Source organism: Aptenodytes patagonicus, chromosome 1, assembly GCF_965638725.1.
Source record: "Aptenodytes patagonicus chromosome 1, bAptPat1.pri.cur, whole genome shotgun sequence".
NCBI lineage: Eukaryota > Metazoa > Chordata > Aves > Sphenisciformes > Spheniscidae > Aptenodytes > Aptenodytes patagonicus.
Genome location: NC_134949.1, coordinates 89,669,720 through 89,683,385, shown reverse-complemented (window position 1 = coordinate 89,683,385; position 13,666 = coordinate 89,669,720). Strand labels below are relative to the sequence as shown.

The following is a 13,666-nucleotide window of genomic DNA, read 5'->3' as shown; positions in this document are numbered from 1 at the left end:
AGATCCTCCATCTTGTGCTACAGGTTAGTAAATTCCACACACAATTACTTCCATGCCTTATTCCATGTGCAGACAGCGTATTTGAACAGCTACTCCATTTTGGGTTTTGTTTGTTCAGTGTTTCCCCCTGCCTTTCTCCTTTCACCCTTAGTTTGAGCCTTATATTAAACTTCAGGTGGTGGGTTTACTGAGCATGTGTAAAATATCTTCCCGCTCAAGGCCTGCTGGCCGCTTCTAAGACCAAAGCATGAGTGGCGCAAGACCTGACAGATGCCACCATTCAACAAAGTTCTGAGACTCCATCCTTAAGAAGGTTGCCAAAACAGCTTAAAGCAAAGGTCTGCACAAGTTTTGCTGTGACAGACTTTTTTTCCTGTAGGTGCTTTCTGTGAATGGTAACGATTTTGCTGAAGCTTGCCCCCCACCCTCCCCAAAGAAAACAAAACAAAACCAAAAAAAAGCAAACAAAAAAAACCCTCTCAGCCTGAGGAAAATGTTGACTGTAAGTGATGTAAATTAAAAGATCAAAATCTGATTTAAAAATGCAACTGAAAGTAGTCCTGTAACATGAATAACAGTAACAGACGGTGCTATAGAAATAGATAGGAAATGCCAGATAACAGACTTATTTAAAAACAAAAAAGGCAAATTTGTCTCTATAGTTGTAACTATGTTTAATAACTGGTTTTACTTCTGAATTTGAACTTTTCCAGTAGTATCTTACTAGTCTCCCTCTTTTCCTCCTCATTATATACGTTATTCTTCTGTCTGCTGCCACACTTACTACTTACCTGTTCTTCTTTTATTTCACATTGCAAATGCAATCATCAGTCCTCATATAGGCTGTTTGCCGTTGCCAGGTTGAAGACCTGGCAACACTTATTCCAAGCCTGCTGGCTATTTTCTAATCCATCAGAGTTTTGCCATTCACAACATCTTTTTCAGGAGGGGAGTTTGATTATAGTCTTCTGAGAAGACTGAATAGATTAGCTGGCTCTCTTACTTCCAGTTTTATTAGTACATTCAGAGAATCACAAGACATAAGATGGACGACTCAAATCTGTTTGGGGGGAATTAAGATTTGCTTGCTTTTAGTGCTCTGAGTTTGAAGGACCACTTCTCAGATGTATTGCAGGAAACCCTTTTCCTGTTTGTCTCTGAGCTTCTGCCCATGATCAGAGTTCTGGTCACTGGGTTACTTCAGACAAGAGAACACATCTCGTTCCTGTGATCAGAGTTTTTCCTTTATTTATGCAACTCTCCTTATCATGTTCCTCACTCTCTTTCTGAAGCCAACCAAAGTATCTTGTTGTTGGAATGGGTAAGAAATGATAGCACGAGAGAGAAATCAGCTGGCTTCATGTTCGTGCTACTACATGCTCTGGAACTGGGAGAAGATCTTAGCCCAAGAGGGAGGAAAGCATGAAGCATGTCCTGCCATCAGGGTAGCTGTGTAACTGTTCTGCATGGAAAGACAGAGGTGTTCCTTTCAGCTGATTTTCTGTATCTCTCCACCTCATCACCAGTTTACCTCTAGAGCCTACCACCCAAAGCCAAAGCTGATGAATACCAAAATCAGTTGTCCTGTGCTTTAACTGCCTACAGCCCTCCTTATTGCAGGCCTAGGTGGGATTGCTCAGGCTGGCAGCTGCCTCTAGCTTTCTTCAAGGTATCCCTACTAGGTACTATTTACTGAAGGTGCTGCGCTGTGCAGTGGAGTTGTCCGAGTAAAGCGGGTGCAAGCAAGGCTTATACTGCAGCAGGCCTCATGGGGAGGGAGAGGAAAAAGTCCACGTTGCCTTGCAGCCGTGAACTGTAGCCAAGGTTCATCGAGTGTGCAGAGCAGCAAGCAAGACGTCTATCTTTCGGGTCAGAGAGAAGGTTGAGGGAAGGAAAAGAGAATGAGGGGGCGAGTAAGAGATGACAGTCAACTATGTAAGAGAAGAATCTCTAAAGTTGCAGAAAGTGATGGGAGAAGCCAGCAGGGAGTCTGTGGGAGGGGACAAGCCATGCGTCCCACCTACAGCTGGGGATGGGGAAAGGATGGGCACAGTGCAAAGACATGTCCTCCCATTCCGGCAGGCTTGAGATAGGTCTGCTGCTGTAACAAAACTCAGAAAGAGGGTCTACATATACTTATACCGAGCATCTGTGCTTATGAGTTTCTCTTTCCAAGCTTACCTCCATGTCCAGCAGTGTTTCTGATTGTTTTATAGAGGCTTTATATCGACAGCAGATACAGGGGAAGCAGAAGCATCCAGTGACAGGCTGGAAGGGAGGAGGACACTGACTCTGTGTTCCGGTTCACCAGCTGCAAGTTAGTCCCCCTTGTAATGCTGAAATCTGTAGCAGAAGAATAGTGAGAGGCTACCAGAATGGGGAACACAGCAGGGAAGGCAAAACGAGTGTGTATATTTATTCCTCCCCATTTTTCTGAATATTGATAAAAATAGACCCTGCTTTTTGTGCTGGAGACTCACTGTTCTGAAGCCCTTGCTTTAGAAGAGCTATGACCCTTCTCATGTAGAACAGGAAAAGATATCCAAGCTTTTTGGAAAGTTTGCTTTCCTGTGAATAAGGTGGCCTTTAAATAAAGGGGGTGGGCTGGAGTCAGAGAGATTGTCATTAGTAACAGCTAAAGGGGCCTGCCGGTTTGGTGCACAAAAGGGTTCTAAGCTGAACTGGCTAAAGAAAGTGTCAAAAGTTGGGGGGTTTGGTTGTTTGGTTTGGTTTTGGTTAACGTTCAAAGGAATACATTCTTCTGAAGTGTGTCCTTCCTTCCTTCCCCTTCCCTGGCAATTCTGTCCCTGTGCCAAGGGAGCAATCATTACCATGAAAAACATCTGGAATAGCAGGACCAAACAGAGAGCCTTTCCTTCATCCCAGGGACAGAGACAGACATGCTTGGATTAGCCACGGATTTCAGTTCCTTCCTTGACTGACACAGGTGCTGCAGGAGCCCCCCGACGCACACAGGCACACTGTTTAAACTCTCTTCTCCCCTGTGCCTGTGGTCTCTGGGTGGTGTTAAACTCTACCTGTCACTTTGATGTTGCCTGTAGCCTTGGCAATGTTGTTTTCAATCATGCAGGTGTAGGTGGCGTTAGCAGTAATGTTGTGCAGAAAGGAAACCACTTTCAGAGTGATGTTTTCGGCATTCAGCTCATAGCTGGTGTTGGCAACATGAGGTAGGTACTCCCCGGCATCGCTGTAGGCTGTCCAGCGCACAGCGGGTCGAGGAAACCAGCGTGGTGCTTCACACTGCAACATGTCCCCGCTGCTGCTGTTCTCCATGTGGACCTTGGGGGTGCTGAAGGCTTTGGGAGGAAAAACAGGGAGAGAGTCAGAAAACAACAAATGTCTAGGAACTGGGTGTGAAAGACCCAACTGCATCTGCTGGTCAGTCCCAAGTATTTCTAGAGTACTTGCTGCTCAGCAGCGCTTGTAGCCAAACCAAACACAGAGGCTCAGACAGAGGTCCGTATAGTTCGAGCTACAGGGGGATGACTACAGGGGATCTAAAGACTCCTAGGACAAGGCAGTCCAGTTTGACAAGATCTGCTGAGGTCATGGCACAGCTTTAGCATCTTTAAGTAATTCTGCTTAACAGTTACAAGCTGGGTCCCAGGCTCATAAACTAAGCATTTCCCAAGAGCTCCTGGACATCCAAGCTCCCAGAGGAGACTGGACTCAGGACCTGACCGGCCTGAGACTGCCCGTGTCTGCCAAATGCCCAGCTTCCCCGGGCAGGAACTACAGCTGGCACAGATCCGCTCACCTCTGCTGAAGGCACGTGGCTGAAAGGAGGCACCTGCTATTCTCCGCAGGGAGAGGCATGCCCAAAATGATTGCTGTTACCAGAGGCTGGGGGAAGGGGAAGATGACTCACCCTCTCCGCTGACTGAGAAGGGAGCCTGACCAACACCTACGACTTCGTGATGTGACTCTGACGCTAAATGGAGCTGCAGCCAAGAGAAGCTCCATCTGCACCTGCTGAGGCTGAGGGCAGACTAAGGTGTGGCCTGAGCTGCAGGATTTATGCCAACATCCCTGAATTAAATGAAACATTTAAAGCCCATTGCAAACTCAGCCGTGTTTTAAAGCCAAGACCATCTCAAACAAAACTTTGTTAGTCTCGCTCTCCTAGAAAAACATACCTCTGTATATTCACAGTATTTCCCACGTGCACATAAGTGAAGAGAAACAGCAGCTTTTTAGGAGAGCAGAGTTCACCAATTTCAATGGGAATAAAACCTAATACAGCATCTCACGTGTTCTCTCTAATGCCTTTTCTGTGTGGGTTACCTTAAACGTCAAATCAAGCAACACAAAAGCAGGCAGATTCACAAGGTTTGAAGGAGGGGTAGGAGACCGAGTCCCCAGGCACGAGCCTCAGGCATGAGCCAAAGCCTTCTGGCCTTGCTGTTACCTACTGTAGTCCCAAGAAGTTCTTCCATCATTGCCATTGCAAAATAAGGGGCCTGTGAGCCCAGCAGCCTTTTTTTCACTGCTTGGGGAAGTGCTTCACATAGCAACAGGGCAGAAAACATGCTTTCAATAAGAAATAGGAGACTGTGTGAAATGACACTGGCCAGATGTTCCTGCGACACCAAGTCTCACGTTGCCTTTCTGTTCCAAGACAGACTCCCCGTGAGTGACATGGGGAAGTGTCTGTGCCTCCAAGACATCTGTCACAAGCTTCTACACAGAAGCTGGTGCCCACCTCCCGGTGCTTTGGCTCTGCTGGGCCAAAAAAGGAGACCGGACCTGCAGAAAAGCAGCCTGTCTCATTCAAGAGCTCCGCTGGTTACTATTGCCCTGCCATGACTGGCCTGAAGCACGGAGGAACACCCCCCTATGCTGCCAGTACACCTGGTCTCACCACATAAGCAGTGACGCATCCTAAAACTGCATTTCCTTGACTTGGAGACATCTGACGGTTTTTCCTCTACCAGTTTGAGCTGTCGGACAGCAACGCTGGTCACAATGGTGAGGGAGAGAGTGCAAAGACTGCAGTCTGCAGGAGACCCTGAAGTAGTTCATCCATCAGTCTCCAACATGAGGTGACCCTTTGGGAGGCGACTTGTTACTGCAGCCAAAGTCATCTCACTGGAAGAGTGTGAAGACCTGGTGGTTTCCACATCTCTCCTGGAGGACTGACTCTCCAATGTTTGGAGACCCATGAAGATTTTTTTTTCCTCCTTTCTAACAATTCTTTTGGCTACCTTAGAAACTTTCCCTGGAAGGTCATGGACCGACTCTTCTGTGCCAACCCCTGAGTTCAAGGGATGTGCTGGGGCCTCAGGGGTGCCAGCAAAAGCCAGCCAGAGAAACACTAAGACCACCTACCTGTGCAGGCCTATGTTATCCCCATTGTATAGTCAGTGTAACTCACCACAATTTCATTAGAAAGACGCAGAGCTGACAGAAACGGGTGAAACACTGCTGAGTTCAGTGGGAGCATATTGCTTTGTGCCAGCGGTGGACATGATAGCCAAGCCCAGAGGGTTCAGAAGAATTAAGCACCCACAAGTGAAAATTCAGCAGTGTCTGTGCGTGTTTTAAGGTTGACTCATAACAAGGTAAACAATTAACTCTAGCAAATATGTAATACTTAACTATGATATAGGCGGGTGGTTGTTTTGACAGCCATTTTTAAAAACTGAATACATTAGAAAACCAGAAAAAAGATATCAAATAGGCTATAATTTTTACTATGCAGCACTTCTCCTGGCTGGAGATATACCTTAATCTAGAGAGAAAAAGCTATCATTTTATCTTTAACAGGTATAAAATCTGAATTTTTGTAAGATCAATTAGCTACTCCCATTTTTAGGGGCTCTTTGTAGTCAGTTAAGTATCTGGTAGACTACGTGTGGTAAATAGAAGAAAAAAGACAACTGAAGGCATTAAAATAATCTTTTCTGGAATGAGGATGTGGAAAGAGTGGGTGAGGCCATAAACAGCTCTGGAAAAGCTAAAAATACCCCAGTCCTACTCAGAGGTGCAGGGCTCAACGGTGGCTGCTGGAGGAGCAGGGCCTCTCACACAGCTTCTAGCATCTGCATAACCGCAGGTAGGTCTGACTGAGCCACGCTAGCCTGCATTTTGCAGCAGGATTTTCTTTCTTGTACCCCTCACCTCCCGTCCTGTACTGCAGCACTGCCGCTCCGCTCCCTCTGGCCGTGGTGACGGAGCACCGGTAGGTGCCGGCATCGGAGAGCTGCACGTCCCTCAGTTCCAGGGAAGCGTTGCCGCCGATCACCTGGTCTGCGAACACTGCCGTGCGGCCCTGAAACGATGCGTCTTGCTCTTGCAGGTGGTCCTTCCCACCTTTAAACTCGTGAACCAGCCCGGCTACTCCCGCCTTGTCCCACCGGATCACTATGCTGCCCATCCAGATGTCTGGCTCGAAAGTGCAGCCCAGGATGCCGCGCTGGCCGATGTTCCCTGGAGACATCAGCGCCGTCACACTGATGGAGCGTTTTCCTGCAAGGAGAAAGCAAGGCGGCGTGAGAAAGGCGAGGCGGTGAGTGCAGAGAAAGGCCAGACCACCCTGCGGCTGTCATGCACCAACCCCAAGGCTGAAGGGGCACTGGCACATCGCAAGGACACCAGTAGCAGCTACTAGTGCTGCTAGCAGGGGTCAACTCCCATGGCTTATATATCAAGATAAAGCAGAGGAGCATTTCTTTAGCAGGCAGTCTCCTTCAAAAATGAGCTCCTCTTATTTGTTTGAGAAGAATTCGCATGGTGTTTTCTTGCTTACTTATATGTATCAGGGATTTTTCTCTTTGTAGCTGCCAGAAAAGCATAATTTTTGTGTCTTTTCTTAGTTGGGACCTCCCTTTATGCAATATAAATGTGATTGCAAGGTGTAATGCTGGCAGACAAACAGGAGGCTGCTCTTTCACCCTTACTGGAATGCAAACCGTTTTCTTTTGTTTAAGAAAAATCATCATTTTCCATTCACTGGGGACACAGATCACTTCTCAAGTCAGATCCTAACCAGTGAGCTTGAGAATTAGCTCCTTCCCAGAGCTGGGTCCTCTTTCCCATGCAGCCCTTCCCTAAGCGCCCCAAGGAGACTGCATTTTGGCCAACAGCAAAGCAACACATTTTTGTCATCTCTGAGGGAGCAGGGGAATGTGCCCCATCCTGGCAGATGCTGTCCTACTTCGCATTCCGTCATCTTCTCCTGTCTGGGAGACGGAGCACAGTACATGCAGAACTTTCTGTATGTGTCGGTTTAGTGCTCCAAGCCCAAGGAAATTTCAGCTAACACAGCACTACATCTCTAGCAGCACATGTTGTCTTACACTTATTGACCCCTTGCCTCAGCTGGCTTCCCATGGAGCAACAGATGGAGTTGAACGTTTCACACATTGCTAACACACCAGATGATAACTAAAAAAACCCCCTTAATTTCTGCTGTGAAAGCATAGGGCAGGCATTCACTTCCCAGGGCAAAATGGAGCTGCCCCACAGCACCAGGGGTCACACGCGCACAGCCACTGCTGCAGCCTGGGGCCGGCCTGCTGACAAGTTTTTGCAGAAATTAAGAGCCGACACAGATTTCCTCACTCAGCTCTGTGCCAAGTGCTGGTGTCTTCTAACCCACCCTGAGCATGTGTGTGTGTGTGTGTGTGTGTGTGTGTGTAAATCTCTGCATTATTTAAAACCTACAAGAGCTCACAGTCTCCGAGGGGAGCAGAGCTCCTTGTGGTTTAATGCCATGGAGCGATACCTTGTTGAGAAGGGCCAGAACAGAAGTTGCCTGTGCAGTCTTAATTCAGCCATCTGGTACATAAGCTTTATAAAGTGAGCCTTCATTAAAGGGTTATAGGTGGCACTTACTTCCACACAAGATCACACCTCAGCCCATGCACAGGATGGAGACACGGAGGTAGTGGCAGGGCAGAAGTTCATCACCCCACTGGTAACAACAGGAAACCTGAGCAGTCACATACCTGAGACACCAAACCCGATGATCAGGGCAATCACCGCAGCCAGGATGATAATGACTGTAGTCATGCTATTTGGGGAAAAAAGAAAGGACAACATTACCACACAGCCCACCTCCTTTCACACCCTACGCCTGCGGTGCACGTCTGCAGAGCTGCTGGAAGGAAGGAGGTCAAGGCGGGTGAGCCACAGACCTAGAGCAAGGTGGACCAGTGAAGCACATGACCACAGTAGTGATGAATGTCAGGGTGAGCACTCATCATGAAAGGCAGGGGACCATGTGGCAGGAGGAGAGGAGACTCAGATTTTGCCTTTGGAAGGAGGCAGCAGGTCCCAGTGGAGGACGCTCCTCTCTGCATCTCCTGGTGCATAAGTAAGCCAGGCAATCCCTGCTGGCACTTGTGCAGGATCAGTTGCCCAGGGAGGTGAGCAGAGCACTGAGACAGGCCCCTGACCCCAGGAGACACCCAGTAGAAGCCAGGCAGTGGGCAGGAGGGGGCTGGAAACAAGGCCAGGTCTGTGAGCTGGTTGGTTTGGGGATGCCCCCTGCACAGATGGATAAGTGGCTGTTGGATGAGAAGCTGAGGAGGAGAAGACCACTTGCCAAGCCACACAAGCAGAGCAGCCCCAGCAGAGGAGGTGACAGCAGCACGGCATGGAGCAGCGCAGCTTGAGCCTTGCTGAGTGCAACCCATCTCTGGCACAGCCCCAGCTCAGACAGATCTGTAAGCGTGGCCTGGTGCAGGTTCCCACCACAGCCGGTGGAGCTGTCACATGTGGTCCTGGGTGCATTGTCATATGGACTGGGGGTTGTGGCAGCAACCTCAGCTTCTCACTTCAGCAAGCCCTGAAGCAGCTCTCCACAAAAACCCACAGGTACATCCCGGGACGAGCAGCTCATGCGCTCATGTCCGAAGGTCTCACAGGCTTGCTGGGCTCAGCCCTGCTTAGGACTGCTGGAGGAGAAGCCCAGAGAGCCACAGGAGGTCCTCACAGGGGACTTTCCCCCTTCCCCAAGCCTAGCAGGGTGCTGGAGGGAGCTGTGCCGCAGGAGACACGGGCACCGGCCATGGCCACCACAACAGCGTCCAGGGCTGCCAGCCCAGGTCCTGTTTTGCCCTGCTGTACACAGAAACTCCCGAGCTGCCTCTTCCCGTCCCGTCCCCAGGCAGGACCAGGCTGCAAGACGTCACAGCCCTCCTGCCCACACAAAAATAGCTGCTTTGCTTCAGCTGTGTTCACTGGCTCTTTCCCAACACATCAGGCAGCCTCTTGCACAAGAGCCTGTCGGTATCCGTACAACCACACTGCTCCTCCTGCCATTAATGTGCGCCTGCATCAGTTACTTGCACAATTGTGCCTCAATCACCACAGATGCCAGGATTATGGGGCTGGTACGGAGCTCTAGAGAGTTGCACCATGTGAACAAGCCCCTCCTCCAGGGAGCACAGGAGAAAGGGAAGATGGATTGAAAGAAGGGATGGAGAGGAGGGGAGGCGTTGCAGAAGGCTTGCTTGTCCTCCCACTGTCTCCCTTCCATCTTCATCCTTAAAGCCAGAGGAAAGTTGTCTGAGTGGTCCTGTTTACACATGCCAGCGTGTCAGGAGAAGGGATCAGAACTGTGTATTTCATCACGAGTGTGCCGTAAGTCCATATAAAGGTTCATACGAGTCCATATATACATTCACATCCATATCAAGCCCTCCCTGCCTAGATGCCCTCAGAGCTGGGAGGTGTCACACATTTGGCTTCCTCCGCATTTTCAGCAGCTTTCACTCACGACCAGGGTGGACAGCAGTTCTCCGCCTGCCCCCTCCTGGTGCCCCGCAACTGCGGTCACAGCTGACCCCATTGGGGAGGAAAGCGGCGGATATCCTCCAACCGTGGGCATCGGGCAGCCGAGGACCCATCACCAGCCACCGCCTCCCCTGGGGGCCTGCAAGATGGGGACTTCCTTTGTTGGCTCATGCAGATCCTGCAGTGTGGCAGCTCCCAGTGGAGACTTGTCATGTCCCATGGGGCTCAACCCCGAGTCACTTGGGGTCTCAGCCAGGCTCACTGTGGGACAACCCTGTGCTTTCCTATTCCAGGGCAAATACCGAGCCTCTTGTGTATGCTGAATAATATCTACCTCCTTGAGGAGCTCCACCAGTTTCTACGGAGCCGATCCCAGAGCAAGATAGTTGCTATAAACTCAGCTGAGGTTGCCATGATCAGCCTCAGCTCTCACGCCCGGGAAGCACAGGCTTAGACCCACATCACATATGGCTGGAGCAAGTGGCAGCCATGCCATCTCACAGCGGCTGTGACTCACCCTCACACCTCTAGATTAAATCTTCCTTCCTGAGAGTGGGCAGGGGAGAAATTGCTGGGAGCCGAGGGATGCTGCCTGCAGGTTACGGAGGATTTCATCAACAAATGCTGGAGGGGGTATGGCAGGGGACAAGCAGCCAGGATGGCCTCCTGTGCAGTCCCTGAATGCTTCAGGTGCCACCACACTTGCCCCCAGTTCTCGAAAGGACCCTCTGGCCTGAACACCACCTCTGCCCTAGCACTGTGCCAGGCAAAGCCGTCCTCAGCTCGCTCACAAACACAAACCAGCACTAACAGGCCAGCACCAATGCTTTTGTCCACCGCTGGTGCCACCTGCCCCCGTAGCTGCAAAGCCTTGCTAGCTTTGCATCCAGAGATGTGCTTCCCACCCCTGGTTCAAGGAAGCAGCAGGGCTGACACAAAAAGCCGCTCGTTTGTTACAGGGGGGATGGCAATTTTGGGTATATGGATGCCACTGCTCACTTCAACCCCCCTTGCCAGGGACAAGGGGAAATCAGGCTCTTTGGAGTTTCTGCCACAGAAACTGCAAGATCCAAGAATCACAAGGGCCTTAAAAATATTTGCCTGTGAGCCCCCTGCATGTATTGAGTCGATCTGGTGTGCAGGGCGAACAAACAAGAGGAAGCTGGCAACCTGGCCACATGCTGACAATAGCTGTGTTTCGCAACAGTCTAGTCCAGTAGTTCAAGCAAAAAGCAATTTTCTGTGCATCAGCACCCCTCATATTTCCAGCGTTTCAGAGGCGTGGAAACTGGCTGATGCAGATGGCTGGGGCTACACAAGTCGTAGCCCTGATGCCACCCTCGGTTCCTGGCAGCACTCTGGCAGCCTGCGGGATGCCGCTCCACATACCCTACCTTCTTTTCCCCGGTCCCATTCCTGATCAGCCAAACAGGGTTTTGCCTGCAGCTCTGGGCAGCCTGAATGCTGCTGAGCACAGGGGACAGAGAGAGGCTCGCAGGCCCACCGTGACAGGCGGCAGAGGCTTAATCCTCCTAATCTCTAGCTCCATGCAGAGTAAGCTTTCCCTTGGGAATGGGCTTAGAGGTGCAAGGATCAAAAAACCTGGAAGATTAAGAGATTGGAGGTCCCCTGCCTTCCTCCTTACATCAAAGCTTACTGTGGAAAAGAAATAGCATGGCAGAGGTAACCCAAAAGGAAGGGTTTTCCATTCCAATAAGCAGTTAATGATTGCAGAGCTCAACTTTTCTCAGTGCTTCAGTTTTATTTTTTGGATTGTTTTGGTTTGGTTTTTCCTGAAATCAATAGAAACCTCGCACTGCTCCTCTGAAGCTTCCTGGAAAATTCACCCCTCTCTCCGGGCTATTTCTGTGTTTCAAGATTAGCCTGAAGAGGCCAACGCTTTGAATAAGCCTGCTGCTTCCAGTAACCTGCTGCCGTCTGGCTGCGCGCAGCCTCCCGGGGCGGGCAGAGGCACTGGCAAAGCCGGAGGATGGTTGTCAGAGCAGCAAGGGGTAGGCGTTCATTTTTTCACACCCATCAGTTACTACATTTCTCTGACAAAAGCCAGCTGGGCTGCCTCTTGAGAATAACAGAGCTGGTTATTACATGCATTCCAGATGCATGAGGAATACGATGCCCAGTGGATAGTTACACCATGTTACATTATATCTACTAGTGATCTCACTTTCATCAGTGGAAAGGTGCAGATAACATTACTATTTAGTTCTTCCTTGATGCTCCATGTGAGAAAGCTGGAGCACGGCTCATGCATGAGAGGTCTCTTCTCTTCACATGTGGACCGTCCTTCTCCCCGCTGCTGTTCAGCTTAGGAGGGACGGATACTCGTAACAGCTGAAATCTTTTTGACAGAATAAATGCAAGCAGGGATGTCTCACACACCTCACTGAAGTCTTTGCCTCCATCCAGCCTGGAAGAGCCCATACCTGGGATGAAGAGATGTGGCTTGTTGGTGGCTCTGTTCACACAGTCAGGTTTAGATGCAAACCTGGTCCGCATTTCTCAGAGGCTGAAGCAAGTTTGCCAACTAATTTAGCCATCTGGTGGGGGGTTATTTTCAGCTAATCAGGAGATAAGGATACAAGGTAGACATTTTTATGGCCTTCCCCACGATACTTCTTTTTCTGACTGTAGTTCACCAGGACTTGGTCAATAGCTCCAAAGGAAACAGGCTCATTGAAACAAGAGGCACAAACCAACTTGCATGTCTTCCCAGCTCTTACTCCTGACCCACGCACCAAGGAAACATGCTGTAGGACAGCTTTTGCCTTTCTGCCCACAGCACGCCAATGTGATGGAGACGTAAGTGACTGTCTGAGGGCCAGCAGAAGGAACGCAGAGCCTTCCGCAAGCCATTGATACCCCAACCTACAACAGCAGGAACAGAGAGTCTTTTTCAAGCCGTTGATACCCCGACCTACCACAGCATTCAAACCTGAGTTAGTGTATTCCAGCCATGCACAGTTTCTAGGACACGCATCTCCATCCTGGCTACAGTTGATGACCTGCACATGGGTGTCTGACAGCTACATGGCCTTACGGATTGTATAAAAGAAGCTGTACCGGTATTTAAGTAGCCTGGGTGAGTGCAGTATAGAGTCGAGCTGCAAAGAACTGCTGTCTTGAAAGCTCCTGGCAATAGGGTGATACAGCCGAGGCATCTGGAAAATGGAATTCCCTCCCTCCTCTCTCCCAAAGCAGATGCAGATAATACCATACCTCCAGAAAATGACCTGGCCTTGGGATGCCATGGTCACGGCACCTACGAAGACAAGCCAAACACCAGGTGCCCAGAGGTCCCACACTGTTCAGCACAGCCCCTGTCCTTCACATGATGTATTCTCCCGGGCTGTCCTGCTTAAATAACTGAACTCAGCTAAGGAGTGGTGAGCCCAAGCAGTGAACTCTGAGGAATGAGGAAGCAGTGAGCATCTCAGCTCCCCCCACCAGGCCAGTCAAAAGCCAGTTAGTCACTGGGGCAACAGGAGAGACCTCCTACACCATCCGTTAAAGAAACATGTCTGATTTAAAACAAAAAATAACACAGATCATGGTTTGGTAGCCAGCTAATCCTGGGGTCAGAGTGCTGCAGTCTCCCATGTAGATCCACAGCTCACTCATCACTGATAGGTTGCATTATATCCAGGGCTAGCTCAGGTCTCCTTGTTAAAATCTCCAATCATGCTGTTGGCACTGGGCAGAGAGGTCCCACCTGCAGGTCCCCTTCCTGGCCCCATTCTCTATGTGCGTCTTCCCCTGGCTCTCTGTGCTGCGCTAAGAAGAGGCTCCTCCAGGCTCAGCAGTGCCGTCAGAGCCACAGCAGGTGGTTCAGCTATGGCATCTTTGCTGACTGCTGTTTTCTTCCACTGAACTCCTCCAGACCAAA

At 50.0% G+C, this 13,666-nt stretch overlaps 1 protein-coding gene across 1 annotated transcript; it reads right to left on the bottom strand.

Moving 5' to 3' along the window:
• Nucleotides 1-667: 667 nt before the first annotated feature.
• Nucleotides 668-13,031, bottom strand: VTCN1 (V-set domain containing T cell activation inhibitor 1). The gene is made up of 5 exons (XM_076348284.1): nt 13,000-13,031; nt 7,971-8,035; nt 6,142-6,489; nt 3,039-3,317; nt 668-2,343 (listed from the first exon to the last, which is right to left on the bottom strand). The coding sequence occupies exons 1-5, from the start codon at nt 13,029-13,031 to the stop codon at nt 2,222-2,224; spliced, it is 846 nt and encodes a 281-aa protein (XP_076204399.1). The 3' UTR covers nt 668-2,221.
• Between the last annotated feature and the right edge of the window lie 635 nt (nt 13,032-13,666).

Excerpts from the sequence above, each read along its gene's own strand:
- VTCN1 (XM_076348284.1), bottom strand. The coding sequence starts at position 13,031 with ATGGCATCCCAAGGCCAGGTCATTTTCTGGAG. Across the intron at positions 8,036-12,999 it reads GGCCAGGTCATTTTCTGGAG|CATGACTACAGTCATTATCA; the intron begins GTATGGTATTAT and ends TTCCCCAAATAG. Across the intron at positions 6,490-7,970 it reads CATCGGGTTTGGTGTCTCAG|GAAAACGCTCCATCAGTGTG; the intron begins GTATGTGACTGC and ends TTCTCCTTGCAG.